Here is a 22,753-nt window from a genome sequence, read left to right on the forward strand (position 1 = left end):
AAAATTCCAAAAGTGTCGCTTATAATCGAGCAAGATGTAAAATGTACTCGAACATAAGTTAGTAAATCTGTTCTAATATGAGGAAAATCGAGTCAAATTGTACTCAGTCTATCAATAACCGTGCTTCATGAGAAAATAAAAGAGATGATACTAAAATTTTAGTTGAATTCTGTGACTTATAGGTATTTTATATTTTTGAAAATGAGCATTTGGTAGGTGCCTGACTAACAAACCCAAGTAACCAACTAGCTCACCAATAGCCCTTACCAGGGTATCAAAACGACGATTTTCATGACAAACTCTCTCTGTAACATAGCTTTATCAGAACGGTGCACAGTGGTCCAGGATGGAAAATTAACAAGACACAAGTCCTAGTGCATGTATCTTAATTGTTAGAGGTGTAGTTTTGTCTGTAAATTGTTTCAGCTTGAAAATTTCCTTCGTTTGGCTGTTTTTTTTTAATTAGGGTGGTCCTCAAGTTATTGTGATCGAAATACTATTTTTTATTATTTTTGAAAATAAAATCACATGTTCTTCAGCAATGTTCCCAAGCAACCAAAGTTCCGCTTTCCTTAATAAATCCACAATAAAAAAAATTCCGTGAAGCCCACATGAAGCAATCCGCACAAGACTTTATTTGTAACAATATTCTCAAATAAATCTAAATTTTTATATCTATGCAGAGCATCATTTTTATATCAAAATATTAAAAAAAAATAAAAGAGCATTTCATGGATTCTACGATCGATAACCACTGCGCCACAAGTGTGTTTATTTATTTATGTTATGGTCAACAGGTAAAATATTCACCCCAATGACAGTATACTTACTAGACAAATTAACATAAAATACTCTTGAAATTGCACTTATTTCTAAAACGGGAAACATTGAGGTCAAATACATTGTAGCATCCATGTATCCATGTAGCATCCTCCTCATAGGCTCATTCCATCCGTAGTTGGTTCGTGAGAGGCGGTTGTTCAGGAAAGCATGCGATCGTAGATTACGGCGGTGGGTATTGATGTCGATACTACTCAGCAGTGTAGAACAGTCAATGTTTCCCTGAAGAAGATCACCGACGAAGCTCGCCATTGCTACGTTACGTCTCGCATGCAAAAGCTCTAAGTTGATAAGCATACAACGGCTTTCATAGCTAGGCAGATTTCTACGGTCATTCCAGCGAAAATGCCTTAAAGCATACCGGATGAACTTCCGTTGAATAGCTTCAATACGCATGGTTTCATTTTGGTAGTATGGACACCACACGACCGTCAAATACTCCAAAATAGGTCGCACCAACGAACAGTATAATGCTTTTAAGCAGTATACATTTTTAACTTTTTGGCGAAGCGCAATATGAACCCGAGTTGTGAGGAAGCTTTGGATACTGCGTATGCAACATGATCCTTGAAGCTGAGCTCGGAGTCGATCAGTATTGCCCAGATTCTTGATAGTCAATTCACGTTGCAAAGTTATGCCCGTCAGGGTGTAGTCATGGTGAAGAAGCGAACGTTTGCGTCCAAAGGAAATTACAGAGCATTTCGAAACATTCAGTGACAAGCGATTAATACGACACCACTCAGCGAAGACTTCCAATTGTTGGTGCAAAAAAATGGCATCACTAGGTTCTTTTATCACGAAGTAGAGTTTCAATTCGTCCGCATACGATAGTTTAAGGCATTTCAGGATGGTATTGACATCATTTATGTACAACAGAAACAGAAATGGCCCAAGATGGCTACCTTGGGGAACGCTGGATGTCACGGGGAAGGATGAAGAAACATAGTCTCCAATCTTGACAGACATGTTCCGACCAGTCAGGTAGGAGTAGAGCCAAGTAAGCAGGCCATCTGGAACACCTATCCTGTCGTATTTAGCCAACGCAATGTCAATGTCAATGGTTCATTTTGTAAAATGCTGTGGAGAGGTCTGTGTAAATGCCATCTACTTGATGGCCACGTTCTACTTCATGAATGATGAACGAAGTGAACGGAACTAAAATGGTCGTCGTGGAACGCTTAGGCATGAAGCCATGCTGATCCGTCAAGATACAGTGTGCAAAACTTTGAACCAAATTTTCGAGTATAATCAACTCAAAAAGTTTGGAGGTAGCACTTAACGAAGCTATTCCACGGTAGTTTGAAACAGTCCTTTTGCAGCCTTTCTTGTGGATTGGGAACAACCATAACCATAGAAAGAAAATGGATGGCTGGAGAAAGTTGAGGAATAGACGTTACTAGACGCAGCAATTACATCCTGAGTGCTCAGTCGTTCGTCGTTGAAAACACTGCTGAATTGTGTGCGAAACAAGCCGGCAATACCCACGATAGAGTTCATTTCCACTACGCCGTTCGCCATACTTGAGGGTAGTCCGGTTTCTTTTCTTTGGGCATTCACATGGCGCTAAATGTTCATAGGATTTAATTTCAGACGACGCTGAAGCTAGTCTTGCTGTGCATGGTACAATGCTGGAAAACACCAATTTGAAATTCATCAAGGTGTTGTGTTTCGTGTTCAACTCAGTCAGCCGGCATTCAAGATATTTAAACATATTTCAGATGGCGTAGCAAATCGTGCTGGGGCTCGCACGCTGATGTTGACACATGTTTTCTATTCTTCAAGCAGCTCCTAATACTAATTTTAGCAAATTTTTAACACGATCATAAATATATTGCATGCACTAGCTTTAGAACTTTCATAAAAGTGCGAACTAAATATAAAATTGGTGAGGACCAAAAACCTCTTTTCTACTTATTTTCAAAAATTACCATCCAAGTGGCGCCAGAAGCGGCTTTGAATGATATTCAATTTTGGACCGAAACTTTCAATTTCGACATAAATTTGAGTCATAACAGACACTTAATATAACATGACATGTTTGCTTACGTCTCATCTTTTAGGTCAAAGACGGATTCCGTCACGAGTAAAATTAGTTATTTCTAAGTGTGTTGTTATTCCTTTTGCTGGTTAGCTCAGTTGTCAGCTGTTACTCTTCCAATGGCTTAAAAAAATAACAACTGCTAACTTTTAAATTTAACTCACTTTTGAGTCAATCAACTTTTGAGGAAATTGAGGCGACTCGACGCAGTTTTGAGTCGGTCTGATCGTCCATATGGCCTGGTTCGTCTCCTATTATCTTCTCAGAACTTTTCAAAAACCGGTCAGTATTGAAGACTGCATGGATCATTGATTTTAATATTATCAATTAAATCAAACGGAAAAAAATATTGGAAGTCTAAACTAATCTGAGAACTACGATCTGACCTTTGCAAATGAAAATACACACTACGAAAAAGTCATGTAAATTTCGGTTCCCTAAGATCGACATATGTAAGCGGCCCTTTTGACATAAGAATCAGTTGAAAGAAACGAGAAAATCAATTCAGTCAAACGTTCTCTTCGGCGAGTTGCTTATGTTTCGGTTTGAGAGAACTTAATTTTTAATAAAATGTTTGTTTGCGTTCCATGGTTTACATCCAATATGGATTACGTTTCGTGTAAAAGTAGTTATTTCTAACATATAGGGGAAATGGACGTAATGTCGGCCTAAATGCCCCTAATTTGGGCCCATACATAAATTCAGCAATCGACTATCGTGCCGTTTTTCCTATACCTAATGCATTACTTGTCACAAAATCTTAGACCCCCCCCCCTCCCCCTTAGAGCGTGACATAATATATGCATCAACCCTACGTTTCTCAGTACGTTCGAGAACGAACCCGAAAAAGACTTCAACGCCCATACCAGCGACGAACCGCAACATTTAACCATACACAACCGAACCCAATCCAATCCAACCCCTTTCGTGAGTCCCAATTCTCCAAAATCAATCAGCACCTCTTAGCAATCACAACAACAGCAAAACAGAAAACGAAAGGCGCTAGACCGTAAAATATGTTTTGCAAAAGCATTCAATGAAAAACTTCACGCTAGATTAGTGCCACGGGTTTACTACCCAGCCTAATGCCCGATCGCCACGCTGTAAAAGTTTGACCAAGTTTTACGGTTTCAACTTATGGTTCAATTTACTTTGCTTACTTTACAAAAGCCTCATTCTATTCCTTTTGCTACACACTTAGAAGTGACTAATTTAACACGTGATGGAATCCATCTTTGACGTAAACAAACATGTCATGTAAAATTAAGTGCTCCGAGACTGAAATGTTCGAAAGTACGTTTGATTGAGCTGAATTTTGCGTCTATTATGGCTCAATTTTATGTCAAAATTGACGCTCGTATATAACAAGTACAACATATCATTATAACATCTAATGATTTCAAAATTCCGAAAATCATTGTAAAATGAACCCCCACCTAATTGATTGTGTGGCAACTGGTACGACTAGGGACATGCAATAAAATGGGGATGATCACCAATTTGCTGTGACATGCATACTGGTAATTATGAGTTGCGTTGGTACCCCCTTCGAGTTTATGTGTGCTTAACGTGCACTAGTAGTACACAGCTCGAAAAGTAGTGTAAATTTCTGTTCAATATGATGCACACAAATGGAGCGTCATATATCATATAAGTTTACATTAAATATCATGTAAATTTCTAGCACAATTCATGCAATGTAGCAAATATTGTATACAAAAGCCCATCTTTGTAAACAACATTGTTTACAAGTTGCTCGGTTGTGTGAAATTAAATTTAAGTTTACGTGAATGAATGTTTACATCACAATTAAAATTCAGAATTTTTATCTGTGTAGGTGTTTTAAAATTTTCAAAAGTTGTTTTTCTTCTCCATTAGGGCAGATTGTTGCGGGTCTGATTCCTAACTCTTTTTTTTTTTGCAATTGTTACAGCTTGTTTTTATTTGGCGTACATTTTAGTTTAGATCGATGATGCCGATTTCACTCCTTTTACTTTTACCTTGCCATATGCATGATCACTACCCATTCACCTCGGGCTCCAACTCGGAGGCTGACTGCAAGATTGTGTAATATTATCTCGTCTCCGTCCACATTAATCGATGCTCGGGTGACCTGTCTTTCCACGCCCGAATTTCGACAGCCACCCGTGTATCTACATATGTGCAGTGCATCCGGTGGTGGTGGTGTTGGTAATTGTACTGCTGGCACATTTCTTTTCATGGACCCCTTGTAACAGACCACCACTTACGTGGTCTTAAATTATACGCCAGCCAGCCTGCCAGGCAGTCATTCAGCAACGGGGCGCGGTTACACCGTTGATACAGAAAGGTACCATTGTATGCGGATGGAGTTTTAGTCGGTATTTATTTTCCCCAACTCCTGAGCTGCCTGATCTTTGGTAGTAAGGATACTGACCGCAAATGGTATCTTCATGACTAAAAACCATCCGCAAACAGCGCAATCTCTCTGTACTGCAGACTGCTGACAGGTCTCCATTACCTTACCAAGAAGCACGGCTCACGGCGTGCGTGTGCAAGTTCACAAACAAATTTCTGCAACTCTATCATACCAGCTACGATCCAGTTTTGCGGATCCAGTGTGTGCTTGCGCGCAGATATGTTGAATTGCCAGGTTTACCGGAGAATATAACTGGTATATAACTCTATTGACCCCGTCGCTGCCGCCGTCGTCGCCGTGTCAGGCAATTGCATGGTGTAGTCGTCTGAGTGAATGAGTGACGCAATTTTTCTCTTTTTTCGGAACGGGTATAACCTTCTGTCCCGGTTTGGAACTGGTTTTTGGCCAGATTGGAAAAAGGCGTTGGATTTGACCTGGATAGGTTGAACGAACGGCAAAGGGATTGTTTTTTTCTTTTATTTGCGTGGCAACATGGTTATTTCGCAAAATTTTAGAGTTACCAATTTGAGTCAATTTGTGAGGGAAAATGTTCTAAAATGTAGTTCTGATATAAATGGATATGAACAAAATAAAGCATTGATGTTATCTAATCAATTACCTAGGAATCCCACCGATTCGCATTTTACAATATAAGGCTGAAATACGGCTAACAAAGGGCTTCCGAGCTTCATTTTACCAAAGTGATACTGAAATAGTGTAATAATGATTGACTGTAGAGGTTCAATTTTTATCTTATTTTGGCTTATCAGTCTGCGTTAGAAACACTCACATTAAAGTTTTCATATTTTTGCATTTTGTTTTAAGTTTTTAAGCCAATCATTTTAAATTCATTTTGGAAATCGTAGACCAATATATATTTTAGCGTAATGATTACTATGGAGAATCTCCCACCGTTTTGGAGCTTTAATCATTATAATCTGTTTTAAACCATGTGCTTGCAAGTGCAATACCAATCACTTTGAAAGCTCCTGTAGGCCCTGAAAACCACACCACAATCTACAGCGCAACGATGTCGAACTTGCGTACCCCCAAGTCAAAAATAATGCAGGTAGGGTAGAGAGCTACTTCGGCCTAATCACCCATTTTGGGCCTATCGAGCAGAAAACTTCAAATAAATCCATGATTTCAGAGTTAACAAGTCAATTATGCGTTTGGTACGATACTTAAGTTAATAAGCTACCGAACGAAGTCAATGAGAACGCGTGGTATGAAGGTTTGCACCCAATATTCCCAAAAACAAAAGAAGCGCTCCGACCGAATCAATTTTTATCTTCATTCGATAGGCCGAAGTGAATTCATTGGCGTTTCAATGCGTTAGACCTAGTTTAGAGTCCGTAGGCCGAGTTTGGCGTCAAGAAGCAGTTTAGACTTTTGAAAATATCTCAACGATTGGTTTCTCTTTATTAATATTAAACTGAACTAGATTAAGAAAGACTAAGTGCGGGTTATGCTTAATAGGCCGGAAATGGGGTAGTTAACCCTACTATCCAAGAAATTAAGAGGAGACTTACTGTTCTATTTTCCAAGTTTCGTGAATCGTTCGCCCATTTTCGTTGTCTGGATCAACACCGATTGTTGTAGCCCGTCTTTATATTGTTTATATTAGTCTGTCTCACCAGAAGAACATCGTGCACAACATTGGTAAGAGTCGCTATGCTGACACCATGATGATGATCAGGCACTCCTAACATGGATAATAGACGCTGTTTTGAGCCGTCCCTAATGTGGAAAGCCCACAGAAGCAACAATGCTAGTTTTAACGAGGTTTTAAAGCATTCTTTAGGTCTAAATTATGGTCCACAGAACCCTTATAAAACCATAACCGTTCCCTGTTAGCATACGACCCAGATCCCACCGAGGTTTGATACTCTAGCTTTCCTTAGGGTACTGGTACCTCAGTCGCCACCGCGGGGAAGTAAGGATAGACATCACACTAATACCAATGCAAAAAGAGATGATGTAGTGTAGCTACACCTAATCATATTTCCGAGCAGCGATGTTCAGAAAATGAAGCAAACCAATCCTGAAACAATATTAAAATATTGTTCCTCGTTATTTTTAACTGCTCGAATGAAGTGATCCATTGTGGGGTAGGTATCGGCTGAACGTTTGTTTACTAACGAATTATGTTGAGTTGTCAATGACTCGCGCTTGTTGAAGGTGTAGCTACACTGCAATAATTAACACTTAAAACGAAACTAGCTCAAAGAGTGAGTCTCTTCTACTCAGTTACTAGCAGGGTCAGGGATGGAAAATCATTTGCATTCATTTCGTGCATTCATTTACATTCATTTGTCTATAACATTTTTCATCAACAGACTTTTGTGAAATAGTATAAAAAGCTTTTGTAGCCTTTAATATTAGCTACATTTTTTGTCAACAACTCAAATCTGTATCTCTTATGCATGATGAACCAAATCAATCACAACCCACCATTGATTTTCAGTGAATGTAAATTGCATTCACTGAAAAACAATAACATGTTTTGCCAGCTCTAGTTCGTCATGCATAAGAGATTCAGATTTCAGTTTTTGACAAAAGTTGTAGCTTATGTCAAAAGCTAAAAAAGCTTTTCACACCATTTCACTAAATTCTGTTGATGAAAAAAGTTATAGACAAATGAATATAAATGAATGCACGAAATGAATGTAAATGATTTCCCATCCCTGAGCAGGGTTACTTCCACTCACTTGCTATAAAAATTTTGTTTCCAAATTATGAAAACATAAGATGTTATAATGATAATTAGTACTTGTAAGTTACAAGAAGAAGTCGTGAAGTATGTGTTTGACACATTAAACCTGTCAATATTGCTACCAGTGCGTCACAATCAGCGATTTAACGATTCTTGAGCGCTCACTCAGAGTGAACGCTCGCGAATCATGAGATCGTCGATTGTGATGCTCTGGAAGCGAAATTGACAGGTTTTATGAGTCAAACACATCCTGTACAGCCTTTTCTTGTTACTTACAAGTACAACATATAATTATATCATCTAATAATCTCATAATTTTGAATACCATTGTTTTATAGCAAGTCAGTGGAAGCAAGCCTGGACTTACTAGTAACGTTTACTCATTCGCATTTCTCCATACTAATGAGTAAAAGTTACTCCCTCTCTGGGTAAGATTCGTTTACAGTGAAGTGTGGTGGTGCTGGTCCGTATAGTGACTTTCACTCACACATTCCCCCTAATTCTGCGAGTCACGTGACTCTTTGTTACCGGTGAGATGACAATTGTCACCTCGTGTGAGGTGACTCTCCATGCAAATCAAATGGAGAGTCACCTCACACGAGGTGACTATTGTCACCTCACTGGTGAGATAGAGTCTCGTGACTCGCAGAATAGGGGGAATTGTTAAGTAACAGTTGGACAGCTTGTAAACTGAATACAATTTTCATTTCCAATGGATCACTGCATGCTGTCAGTTTTGATCTCCCCACTACTGACAGCAAGGCGTCACCTTTCTATGGGCACAAAGTAGTTAAAAAAATACCTTGAGATTTGAACCTAAAAAGGATATTTGGTAGAAGAGTTTGGTAAAAATAAAAACTACTACACGAAACGAAAATCAATTATTTAATTCATGTGTTTCACTTATACATTTTTGCCAAAGCATCAGCCTTATACATTCCATAAGACAAACCACATAGGTCCTATAAGAATGCATAAAAGGTATGTGTGACCGCTTATACATTTCATTTGACACATGATCTTTATTAACTTTTTGCAAGGCGTCTGCTTATTAGTTGACTTATACATTTTATGAATAATCAGCAATGAAAATTTGCCAAGAGGTATAAGGAGATTTCTATCCGTGTAGGTGAAACGCACCTAAACTCAAAAAATTCCACACGTTTGATCGAAATGTTTAAACACTTGATTTTGTTAAATGCACAATCACATTTACTTTAAGTGTATTTCACCTTGGTTCAATGTGTTATACACGTTAATTTCTAGTGCTTCAAACCAGGGTTACTTCCACTCACTTGCAATAAAAATATGTTTTTCAGAATCACACTACTGTTCAAAACAGATGGATTTAAAGTATTTTGCATTTCAATGCGATGTGAATTGCTTGCTCAGAAACGTAAACATCGAAAACAAGAGTTGTGACTTTATCCTATCAACCCGCCTCATATATGAGAACCAGGGCTCTACAATTTCGAAGCTCTAAAATGAACTCGTGTTTTGTTTCTCTCATACATACGTGTTCGACGCTTCATTTCTATAACGCTTAGCTAGACTATCAGCAAGAAACGAAAATAAAAAAGCAGGACGCTTAGAATGAAAGGCTGTCTGTGGAACTTCTCGTCGTTGCTTTGCTCATCGCTTTCAATGTAACTAACGTCGATTTTCTAGTTAAACGAACCTCATTATGGCTTTCAATCCCCTTTCACGAAAACTCTATCACCGCTCTTTCAATTTGTTTAAAATGCGTTATGTCCCGTTTTCGATCATTTTTTTTAGATAAATATATGGATGGAAGATAAATTAAAAATATGACGTGTAATCTTCAAGTGTTTTGACGTGAGAAATGCTTTAAATGTGTTATTTCATTTTCCGTCATATACGTCATGAAACCTCTGTTGATGTGTTTCATGAAAGAGAAAACTATCAAAGTCGAGCGCTCTTTCGCTCATCCGTTTCGACGAAGCTTGAAAGGAAGACCAATGGAGCGACGGGAGAAAGAGAGACAAGCGATTGAACATTTGTTTGTGCACGCCGACTGAGGTTCTAGAATGCTGCGAAGCTGTTCGACTTTAACAGAAAAAGAAAGCCAGCAGTCTCTTCGTCGCATCGATTTGGTCGATTGAAGCTGATATTGTGACGCCCTGATGAGAACAACCGAGGCACAGTGGGATCGAACGAAGACTCCGGCAGCAGCACACCTCAACAGTCCATGATCGAATCCCAAATCAGAACCATTAAAAATATATGTGAAAGCTCTGGCCTCTGGCAGTTTTGTTTATATATTTGTCGATTCATTTTTAGAGTCGGCAAAATAGAAGTCGATAAAGTAGAATATTGTAGAATATTGAACTATGATGTGCAAAGCTATTGAGGCACATAGAATCCAAGTGTGTCACAATTCAAATCCATAGTGTTCAGGCATGATTCATAGCATAAGATTCACACATGAAATGGATGTGTGTCACAATAAGCGCAAAATTATGTGTGAGACACATGATGATGACGTGTAGAATTTTTTGAGTGTATTTTGGCCATGTTTTGACGATTTTTAACGTTTTTACAAGTTGGAGGCCTTGAGTTCTGTTAAGATAGTTGATTCAAATCATATTTATCGGGGTACACATATACATATATCGCCAAATTTTTAATCAAAATATGTTCTAATTTCGTAAAAATAAGAAAAATTTCGATTTTTTGCACACACATTAAATTGCCGTAATTTTTTTCTATTAGTGACATATGTTGCGAAATTCAACGCTGTTAATATAATCGTGACATATTTTTACGAAATAATGTAAGTACTTAAACTTGATCTACCAGTGAAATAGTGTTGTTCCATGAAACATAGAAACAGTGTTGGGACTATATCAAAAACCAAATCTTACCAATTACCATAATCACGCTTGATTTTCGTAGACACTAATGAGCAAGCAAACAAATGCTGCTAATACTGCACACACTTAGAAAAATTCATGTCAATTTAGGTGCTCTGAGACTGACATATACGAGCGTCAATTATGACACAAAATTGAGTCATAATAGACGCGAAATTCAGCTCAATCAAACGTACTTTTCGTCGAGCAACGAACTTTTCAGTCTCGGAGCACTTAATTTTACATGACATGTTTGTTTACGTCTCATCCTTTATGTCAAAGATGGATTCCGTCACGTGTAAAATTAGGTATTTCCAAGTGTGTGGGTTAAGATGGAATTTCTGTCATCGTGCCTGTCTTTGGTGAAGAACAAAGAGAGATAGCAAACTATACTTTCTCTTTCTAATAAAAAACAATGAACAACGGATTTTGTTGTGTGCCAAGTCAGCTCTCATCCAGTGATGCCACATGTATAGATTTTTCTGGAGTGATACAGATTTTTTGACAATTTGTGATACAGATTACAGATTTTTATGAAAATTATACAAATTTATACAGATTCTGGGAAAATACAGAACTTTAAAGCTGATCAATCATAAAAAAGGTGGAGCTCAACATACAGATGAAAAATTTGGCATCACATTATTTATTAGTAGCTTCAGTTTTACAAATTGTGGATGATCTCGCAATTCGTAGGGACTTCCAATGTAAATTTCATTGTTCCAATATCACGCGCGTAAATGTTTATGCCATCACTGCATACAAGTACTTACCTTAACATTCACGCTGTCCTTTACTGTACACAGAAGTCGTAGCCAGGGGTTGAAACTGTTGACGTTTTTACGACACTCTCTTCGTTGTCGTGCGTGACAGTCTGTTTTTATTTGTAGTGTCATGCTCTACCGTCGTCTCTCTTACACAACACAAACAGTAGAACAACATTCGAGCAAAAAGAATATTTTCAAATAACTCTCATATGACATGTGTGATTTCGTTCTAATTCTTAAATTTGGTGTAAATCAAACCATTTTTGATCAGAAATGTTATAACTAGGACATCATTGCTTGCTATTTTCAGAATTCACACAAGCACAACATCAGTAGCTCTTATCATGAGAAAAACTAAAAAACATACATTCGTGACGGTCCTCGGCAACAGTGTCCTATGGCAGAGCCTGTCATATGACATTTTAGTTTGGTACTGTAATATGATAGCTTGTTTTGCAACTGTTGGAAGCAAAGGCAGTCGATTATCACAGAAAATATGTCGACTACGGTGACCAGTTACAAGACTGGTCGAAACAGAGAAACGAAAATATGAGTAAAATTATAGCCAGTCAGTAAGCAGAGCGGCATCCAATTGCTATCACGATAAAAGTATGACTAATTGAAAAACAGCTTCATTTATTCTGTTCAATGCGCTTTTGATTCTCTCTTCACTATTATAGATTATGATAGAGATATTTAAATAGAGATATCTGAACAACCAACTGACAGTGCAAACAAACACGAGTTCAGACTTAGTGTAAGAGTGCCGCACCATTCAATTCATTCCCCTATCCACACAAGGAGCAGATCTAATTCTTTCCTTAAATTTATCACATAAACATTCAAATATTAAATGAAACTTTTACATCTTTTAAACTTGAGCAGCGCGTTTAAGACTTACTAATTACTTGTTAATTCCAAAATCGGAATTCAAAAGATCACTGATATTGGTTTTAACTTTTTTTAAAGATTCTCGTCCTTTACTTGTTATATTTAACAAACAGTTCAAGGACATTTATCCATCCTGACATTTCTTTTGAGACCTGGTATTTGAAAAATTAATACGATTACTTTTCCTTCATCTGAAAGCTGTTCATTCTTTCCTCAAAATTTAATTTTTTTAGTAAATGTTTCCTTCTTTTAAACAGGAGCAGTACTTTCTAGCTGTCTAGTGTAGTGTATATAATGGACGGTCTTCGAGATTTTTGACTCATCCAAGACAGCAAAAAACGTTGTATTGCCTCAACTCTTCGACGTTTCGGTGATATGTTTCACCATCTTTAGGTATTTCTATAACCATATATGTTTTTGCTGCTTTGGAAGACTGAAAGAGCCGAAAGTCCCCAAGACAGTCCCTTGTAAACACAATTTACTTTATTTGAATAGAAATTGCGCATCATTAAAAAAAAACGAAAGAGCATGAAATGTAGGGGAACGTGGGGCAGTTTTCACACCTTAAGAAAATCATCACTGATGATACCAAATTCAGTGGAAAATTCAAATGATTTTTAACCAACTGGATAGTTCCAAGCAGGGATCGACTAAAAACTCAGTGTGGTGCAAAAAACACTGGTGCCATTCTAAAATAAGGAAGTGCGTCCCTTATATTTGGAAGGAGAAAGAGACAAAGGAGAGAGACTAAGGACCTGGACAGCCCAGGTGCTACTTGCGTATAGCACAATCGAGTAGTGCACGGTGTTATGACGGGAAATTCAAATTTTGATGCTTTTCCTAAAGAGATTTTTTTAAGATCGATGTGTAATTTTCTTCACAAGGGGGTTAGCTCTGGTCGACATTCCGGCGAAAAATCTCCACTTTAAATTTGTCTTACATTGATCCGACATCGGGTCGACATGTCTGTTCGGGACAATTTTTCTGGGTTTCTTCTATACTCCACTGTCGAATATCAAATGAAAGTGATAGACTCAGTTGACAGTGACGATGAGGCTCGAATGAGAAAGGGGCTCTTCAAAAGATGGGCACGAGAGAACACAGAATCGATTGAATAGTTGTATTGGTTCATCTTCAATCGAATGATATGAAAATTAGCAGCACTGATGCTAGCTATCCAACAACGCTACAGTTATAGAGAAAGTACACTGTCGGAGAAACAAAGAGAAAGAGAGAAAGAGACTCAACATCGTTGGAAGAATGAAATGTGCTGCACGATTTAAAATGCTCATTCACGTCTCTTTGGAAACGAAAGTGCAGTCTCGCAACAGCGTGTGTTTTACTCGCAAAAAATTGAGTAGCACCCGATCCCTGGTTCCAAGCCCTATTTACATCATGAATACAAATTTAATATCAAAACTAAACTTTTGAGTCGGTTGACGCTTCCTTGATGCTGATTTGGCAATTTTAAGGTTCAAGACACAGTCAATCAATTGCGATTCCTCTTGTTTTTGAAATCTTCTTCAATCATCATCATTAATATGCACATACATTCACACACAAGCCATCCGAAAATTTAAAGCAAGTATTTCATGATTTTATGTCGTATATGTTCTGGGTAAAACACTATCACTGCATTTCCTTACTTGTGTTCTTCATAGCATTCCACAGTTTCACGTAATCGTATACACTAAATTTATTAAAACTGGAAGTCAAATCTCTTGGTGAACACAACAAAACACCAAGAAAATCACTTCGTTTCCACTTCTTTGCTAGCGAACGTAGAAGAATCATTGAATCAAGCGTTGCCAGATGTATTACCTCTAGCATTGAATATAATTTTTTTTAAACATGCCAATACGAAGTTTAACCCAATAACTTAGATGAGTGGATGTTTTTAATGGCGAATAAATATCAAAAACTGAATGAATAAAAATAAAAGGTCCTTTTTTGGAACTTAAACGTTCCAATTACAAAGGTAAACAAAGATTGAATTAAACACAAACAGGCGAGATGGCAGCATTGCATGTAGCATGTTATTTGCTTTCCCGCTGAGGGGTGTAAACGAAATGTCATACACCGTAGTCTGGCAGTGTGAATGTTTTGTCTACGACATTCTTATACACGTGCATGTGTGACGTCACATTTGCTGTTGTATTGATAAGTAAAAGAATAAAAGAGATGGCAGATTTTGCTCACCATACCAGTTGATATATACGATTCATTGACTGTTTTGGCACGGCGACGCACGCTACCAACGAATTTTACCAATACTTTTAGAAAGTGATGATTTAGGATTACATGAAGAAGAAGCAAAAGAAAATCGAGTGATGGTTAGTTGCCTCTTAAGTCATTGCTGGAATTTTAAGGCCATTTGAACATTTTTTGTGATTTAATTTAAACGTTAAGATCCTTTTCAATTTGAAAAGCTGTTTAGTATATTTAATACTATTTTATCGTTTTATGACCTTATGGCTCCTGTGATGTTGTCAGACCATTTTTTAACTAACAAGGCCATTTTTTGCCTGATTTGGCTTAATGCGTTTAATGTTTTTTTTTATGTTTTTAAGTTGTTTCACTGCTACTTTTTTTGTTTGTTGGGTCATCTTGGATTTTTTGGCTGTTAACGATGGAGGATATTGAGAGCTTTTAGACCATCATGCGGTTTTTGACTTGTTTGCAATTCGAATTTCAGCATTTAAAAGGTCATTTTGGTCTTCAATCTTGGTGGGTTGCAAGTTTATGGAATTTCTAAAAGTTAGGCTCAATCAACGAAAGCTTGATAACTACTGCAATAAAAAACTGTTCACGAAACTTAAAAACACATCACCTGATACTGTCGGTGACCGAAATGTAAGCTTGACTTATGTCTATTATACTATTCTTAGAGCAGATCAATTCTACAAATGTGTGTTAATGATGAAATTAAGACAAAAATGTGAAACAGTATTCATTCCCTGAATCGATCGGCATTCAAGCCCACCTCAATCAAAAGGCATCTCATCGACATCTCACCACAAGGCAAATGTCAGCTACAACCTTCAACGAAACCACTGGGACTCACGAAACGGCACAGCACATAGTTGTACGGCTACCTTTCCCTCCATTTGAAGATTCCTCATGACACTCGATACAATGTTGCACGTATGAGAGGAGCAAACCGACCGACAACTGGAAAGCACCATATACCATCATTGGATTGCTTTATACCCTGCAATCTCTATTCACTGCGATTAATGGCTGAATCGAGACACGTTTAGAAACGCGCTCGCAACTCGCAGTTCGCACGCCATTGGAGCGCCAATCCTCTTTTTTTTTCTCGCAAATCCGCAATCGATGCACCGCCGCCGCCGACCGGAGAAGAGCAACGGGTGCGCGCGCGTGAAGCATGCCAAATTAGTTCGCAGAAAATAACGAGCCCGATCGATGCCGACGTTCGACAGCTTGCCATTCCTTGCGAACGAAACAAGAGGTGCCAACTTATGTGAACGGCGCTTGAATGTCTAAAGATCAAATGTCGTGAAAACATTAGTCTTTCACGTTCATATGTCACAACATCATCATCATCATCATCATCATCATCATCATCATCGGTCGGCGGGCGGTAAACGAAGTGCCTGAATAGAACTTGCACCATCTATCGGTACCGGGGCCGCTGGGTGGGAGGAGGACCGTAATCAGAAAGTCGTGCCCAAACCCATGTCTCGAGCTTGAAAAGCGTTCTTCGGGTTCACGATTAAGGTGCACCACTGCACCATTGACTCTCCCGAGAAGCAGGGAACACACTTTAAGTTGTGATGTATCCGATCGATTTCGCGACTTTTTCGCTTGCCTTGGAGCAAGAAATATTTCGCGGGGTGACATTTAAAGTTTTTATTGCATTATCATTTTTATGCTATTGTGAGACCTTTCAAAAGACGACACCTTTCACGTTCGATGTCATCTCACAGCAATGACCTATGGCAGCAGCATTGAACACTGTTTAGCATTCACCAACAATGCTTGGAGTGCCATTTCGAATTAAAAACGGATCCACCCATATATTTTGATCGTTCGTTGTTCGTAGCAACCAATAAACAATGTATGTATGGCGGATCTCCAGAGGAACGAGAAAATTAATTTTGCAATATTAACACGATGAAATGCTCCAAAACTTGGAAAACTGCTCGTTTACTGCTTAGCTACTCATATTTACTGTCTTACCTGTGATTTTTTTTGTCAGAGGAGCGGAGCGACATGTTAGCGTCTACAATAAGGTAAAGAAGATTTAGAAGCTCATTCTAGACACTTACCCTCTGACTAATTAAACCCCAAGCAGAATAATAAATCTGAGTAGCTACGCAGTAAAAGATCATTTTTCCAAAGTTTAAGGAGCACTTCATCGTTTTAATATTACGTTTCCATAGCTGTCCTAGAGGAACCTCTCAACCATGAACAATGCTAATTGCCTGATACATGATGAAGATGATGATGATGATGATGATGATGATGATGGTGATGCACCTTGCTAACAAAACTCAAAGTGTTTACTGAGTCAATTATCGTGTGTTATTGTTTACATTACCCAGCTGCCAAAAAAATGCGATAATTTTTGATTAGATAATTTTGCCCGTGTTGAGCAACGAGTGCCAAACACGCGCCGTCGTCATCATATATTCGGTGTCTGCACACGATCCAACATACATGAGCTAATTGGAGAAGGTGAATCATCCGGAATGAGAAACAAATACTGCTGAAGATGGTGATGATGATGATGATGCTCCACGATTATTACCAAATAGAAAAATTGATCCGAAAAAGTGGTGCTCGAAATTGGGTAATCGATTGTTGCGATCAGCTGTTTTCCGGCTGAGTGATTGAATGAAGGAATGAATGAATAATTCAGTTGAAAACGGGTTACGAGCGATAACTGTTTCAGTGTATTCATTTAATTCGTTAGAATTGTAACTAATTTATTTCCATTCTTGTTCTTGCTCTGCACAGCCGCGGCCACCGGGCGAACGAAGCGACAGTCGGATGAACCCAAGAAGGAAGAGTCATTCGAGAAAGAGCTTTGCAAGGACAAAGACGCCGGTGAATGGTTCCGATTAGTGGCCGGCGACGGCGACAACTGCCGTGACGTCATCCAGTGCACATCGTCGGTAAGTACCTTTTGCAACGACATGTAGACATTCATCAGTGCGAATCATCTAATTGGTGGGTTGCTTTCAATTGAATAGCATGTGCGGGTCGGAAGACGATTGTCTAATTTAGCTATTCGCATATAAATGGATACCCTTTTTTGGCGTTGATGAGCGTATAGTGCCTTGTATAAATTTCAAGCTTATAGGACATGTAACCTTGTTAGAAGCGTGAATAAGGGAAAGTTTCTGCCTTGAACAAGTTGAGTATATTCATGAATCGAAACAATCGTTTTAAAATGAGTGCCTTCCTATGTGTGGTATAGCTTGGACAGCGCAGAAATTGAAGCTGAAACTGAAACACTTAGCTTTGCTTCAACAACAACTGTTTGATAAAGCATGCTTGGATGCTTATGCAGCCTAGTCTCTCTTATTTGATGTTCTTCAATTCGATGGTCTGATTAATTCATTTGAACAACAAGCTGTTTTCTTTCCAGAAAATTATTTCCGTTTGAACTAGACTTGAATGAATCGACAGCAAACATTATTATTATTATTTAGCTTTATTTAGGAGGCTTTCAGCCTTAGGCTGGTTCGCCTCCAACACGACAGCAAACATAGTTCAAGTTTGTCAATCCACACTCGTGACCAATTTCATACTGGCGGTACAACTTTGACAACTGCGGTAGAACTCTACGGCAGACTTGGGTAGTGAACCAAGTCTGCACACTATTTTTATATCGCTGGAAACCAGCAAAATTTTGCTGGATTTTGCCGAGCTGTAAAACCAGCAATTCTTCCAGCAAATTACTTTCGTTGAACGACCAGTAAATTGACCCTACGTAAAAGTGACAGCTATTTACTGAATATCCAGCAAATTAGAGTGGCAATGATATTGCTGAAAGACCAGTTGTTTGATACAAAACAATTGAACCGGGATTGGATTTCGAACTGATATGAAACTAAATTATATTTGGTAATTTACTACATGCATGGAAGTTTAACATATCAAATGTGATTGTTCACTTTAAGGCGTTGAATTAATTTCGTTGGATCTATCGACGGTTTTTAAACTCATTTGATGTTAAATCCGGCAATCCTTGCAGCTACAGATAAACAGAGAATCGATGTATTCCATAGTATATATTGAGTTAACTATACACTTGCGAATATTCGACTTATATTTTACATGTAATTCATTATTTCTCTCTCTCTCACTCACTCTCTTCAATAGCAAAACAGAATACGCGGGAAAGTGAACGGTGATGATTTTGACGTTTCGTACAAGTTATTTAGCATCCAGCAAAATATCTCAAATTACTGAACATGCAGCAAGATATAGTTTTGCTGGAAGCCATTCAGCAATTTGTTTTGCTGGAAATCTATTCCAAAATTTGGTGTGTGCGGTAGACAGTTTCTATCATTTTTTTCTCCAAAAGTTGTTGATCTATGATTTTTGTTAATTTGTAAGTGAGCATCTTAAAAATTTCACATTTTAAATGAATAATATTCAAAACAAATATTATCATTTTTTGTTATTCAAGTTTTAAACATTGTTTAGGATTGTATACCCAAAATTATTCAGAGTCGAACCAGCCAATACAACTTTGTCTCAGTCGTCGTTTCGATTGGAAATTACGTTTTCGAGTTATGATTCGTTGGAAAATATCGAACACGCCATATTGAAGTTGTTTGCAAGATTCAAAATGGCCTAATTTTAGTGTGAATAATTGACCACAACAAACAATTATGCAAAGTTTCATGCAAATTGGAGAAGTTCAAGTTAGATCGATTCTTCATTTGGTGTGGAACTGCTTATTTATTCTCCAAACATCCCTAAAGTGCCTTAAATCTCTCAAGACTTCCTAATGGCTGCTGAACATATCTGAAGATGTTCGAACCTCCCTAATCACAATAGATATATTTCGAATTTCTCATGAGAGTTTCTCAGTTTTTTCTTCCTAGAAGTTCCCATATTCAAGGAGCTGTCACTATGTTCGTAGATGATTACTCTGTCAAACTTAGTGGCAGCACCTTGATATTGACAGTCATTTTGTGGTATATGGATCAGAAGAAATCAGTGTAGTTAATCGAATTTCAGATTAGATAAGCGAGCTTCACAGAACTTCAGTGGAACTTTCGGGAACCTCAGCGAACCAAAGATTTTTTCAACCTCAGGGAACCTCAGCGAACCAAAGATTTGTTCAGATTAATTACAGTAAAGTTCTAGAATGTCTCAGTGAAGATCATAGGATGCATGGTTTGGAAATATTAAGAAAAAACACCTCCGAGAAATACGAACCTGAGAGAGGTTTAGAGAAGACTAGAGAAGCTCAGAAAAACTGAAGTTCTTTGAGCCTCAAGAAGCTCGATAATCATCTCTTAAATTTGTGTGTGTTTTTTCTTTGTTATACAGTCAACTCTCCATATCTCGATGTGCTATATCTCGACCACTTTATTCCAGTGGTCGTTGGTTATCTTGATCCCTTCAATCGGTCGAGTAGGCTTCTCTTGATCGATACCTCGATCTCTCCATATGTTGATGGTACCATCAATATCGAGATATGGAGAATTAACTGTAGTAGCTTTCAGCCACTGCACTATGGTCTATAAACCGTATTTAGGTGGAATAAGTTGTATGTGTCTAAGTCATTCGTTTGAGGGAAAAAATGTCTCCGGGAAAGTTTTACATTTATTTAACCAACGTTTTGATGTTCAAGACACTAGGGTGCTCCAAATGGTTGATGAGTTCTAAAATTCATAGTTTTAGGTATTCGATATTAACCGGTGTAATGTTTGTCACAGTTGTAGAACAAGTTAATTGAAACGAAGTTGCTGAATAAATCAATGTTCTATTTCTAATGCTTCACGATTTATAGTGGTTTTTAATATGTAATTTAGGGTGGCCCTTAATATATTCTAGTAACTGATTTCTGGTCAATGATTTACTCTAGACATTTTTAGAATTTTTAAGGTGCACATTTTAGCCGAAACAACCATGTTTATATCTCTGTTTGTCCGAAAGTTATAAACGATTTTTATTTAAAAAATACGTCTTTTTCATAAGTCCATTTAATGAGCTCAACAAAAAAGACTGAAACGGTGTGAAGAGTGTGAATTATGCAGAGTATACTTCTATACAACCAAAATCAGTAACGCAAAGGTTACATAGACTGCTGTGTTTTGATCTGACCGTAGATTAATTAAAGTATGATCTTTCAAAAGTATCTAACAAGCACAAAATTCTACTTGCGCTATTAATAGATATAAACATTTGAAAATGCCATATATTTTTAATGAAAATCGTTTATAACTTTGCAACAAATAGAGATAGCTTGGTTGCTTCGGCAAAAATTTGTGCTAAGAAAAGATTATAAAGTCATCACAAATCATTTACGAGAAATCAGTGCTTAAAAACTTACTCTTGAAAACCCGATTTTTAATGGCCACCATAGTTATTAAAAACCAGTATTGTGAACCATTAGAGTGAGAAAATTGATTGCTTGAGCAAATTTGATTCAACTAACTTATTCTTCAACTTTGTACAACATTATGCCGATACATCTGGAATAACTAAAAGTTTATATTTAGAACTGATCGACCGTAATCCTAATGTCTTAAACATCACAAAATTGGTTGGAAATGTATTTCAAAGTTAGAAGATTTCATTAGTATTGTCGCATTAATGGCCCTTCGTTCAATTTTAACTTCTTTTCAATTTTAACACTGCCGTATTCTTGCGGAGCTATCCATATCTATGTCTCTTCAAAACTTTCTCTACCTAATATTTTATCGCACTAATGCTTCATGTTGATAAAAATAAAGCATTTTGACCACCGTTGCAATCGTATAATTCACGTATGAAGTAACAAACACTTTGATTGAATTTATTCCACCTGAATCCATTTTTGGGCCACTGTGCACTGACTGGTTCACCTCTTATCTCTGAAGTTTGCTGAACCTCTCTAAACGTATGTGAACCCGAATATTTCAGAAGTTGGAAGTTGTTCTACAAAGCTCCCTGATCCTCTCAGAAGATCATCGAATCTCTCAGCAGCTACTCAAAAATTATCTGAAAAGTTCGGCGTGTCCGGTCGAACCAGTATTGAGCCATTGGTTCGTAGCTGTGGCTAAGTTTATTAACGTCTCTTAAAACTGTTCCCCTGGTAGAGGTTCGTAGCTGTGCTTCCATTTATTAACGTCCTTTTAAACAAACCACCTTGAAGAGATGGAAATAGTTCATTCAGGACGATTTCGTAGCTGTGCTTCCATTTATTAACGTCCTTTTGAACAACCCACCTTGAATAGGTGGAAAAAGTTCATTCAGCACCCAGCCGATTAGCATCCCCAAGTAGCGATAATCACGGGCTACTTAGAGTTGGCTATAACCTATTTGCTCTATCATCGTCATCACCGACACTAGCGACTTATAAACAATAGTGCATTAGTGACAACAATGATCCCCCGTTCTTGTTCGCATTACTGACGGCAAATATCACCGCCAGCAACCCCACCGGGCACCGCGTGGAGGTAAGAATCGGAGTTCAGGTGCACGGAGGTCGCAAATCGCCGGTCAGGGCAGAACCCAACAACCATTGATAGGCGTTCTTATGCACCTGCTTTACCCGGCGGCCCATAGCTGTGGATACGTCTATTAACGTCTCTTTAAACTGTTCCCCTATAAGAGACCATAGCTGTGCTTCCATTTATTAACGTCCTTTTAAACAAACCACCTTGAGGAGGTGGAGATAGTTCATTCAGGACGGCCAAGTTGTAACCAGACCCAGTCGGTTAGCATCCCCAGGTAGCGATAATCACAGGCTACTTAGAGTTGGCTATAACCATAGCTGTGCTTCCATTTATTAACGTCCTTTTAAACAAACCATCTTGAGGAGGTGGAGATAGTTCATTCAGGACGGCATAACCATAGCTGTGCTTCCATTTATTAACGTCCTTTTAAACAAACCACCTTGAGGAGGTACCATAACTGTGGATACGTCTATTAACGTCTCTTTAAACTGTTCCCCTACAAGAAGAGAATTTAGTTAATTCGAGACGGGGACCATAGCTGTGCTTCCATTTATTAACGTCCTTTTAAACAAACCACCTT

The 22,753-nt window shown here is 38.0% G+C and overlaps 1 protein-coding gene across 1 annotated transcript in view; it reads left to right on the forward strand.

The window, feature by feature from the left end:
• The window catches only part of serp (chitin deacetylase-like protein serp), a 71,286-nt gene that overhangs the window by 18,526 nt on the left and 30,007 nt on the right, over positions 1 to 22,753 (forward strand). The window contains exon 2 of the mRNA XM_065227943.1: positions 17,507 to 17,664. Within this exon, the coding sequence (XP_065084015.1) occupies positions 17,507 to 17,664 (158 nt within the window). The remainder of the gene's footprint in view (positions 1 to 17,506; positions 17,665 to 22,753) is intronic.

This window comes from Ochlerotatus camptorhynchus, unplaced genomic scaffold, assembly GCF_037179485.1.
Source record: "Ochlerotatus camptorhynchus isolate MF236.1 unplaced genomic scaffold, CSIRO-AGI_Acam_v1.1 ptg000277l, whole genome shotgun sequence".
In the NCBI taxonomy this organism is placed as follows: domain Eukaryota; kingdom Metazoa; phylum Arthropoda; class Insecta; order Diptera; family Culicidae; genus Ochlerotatus; species Ochlerotatus camptorhynchus.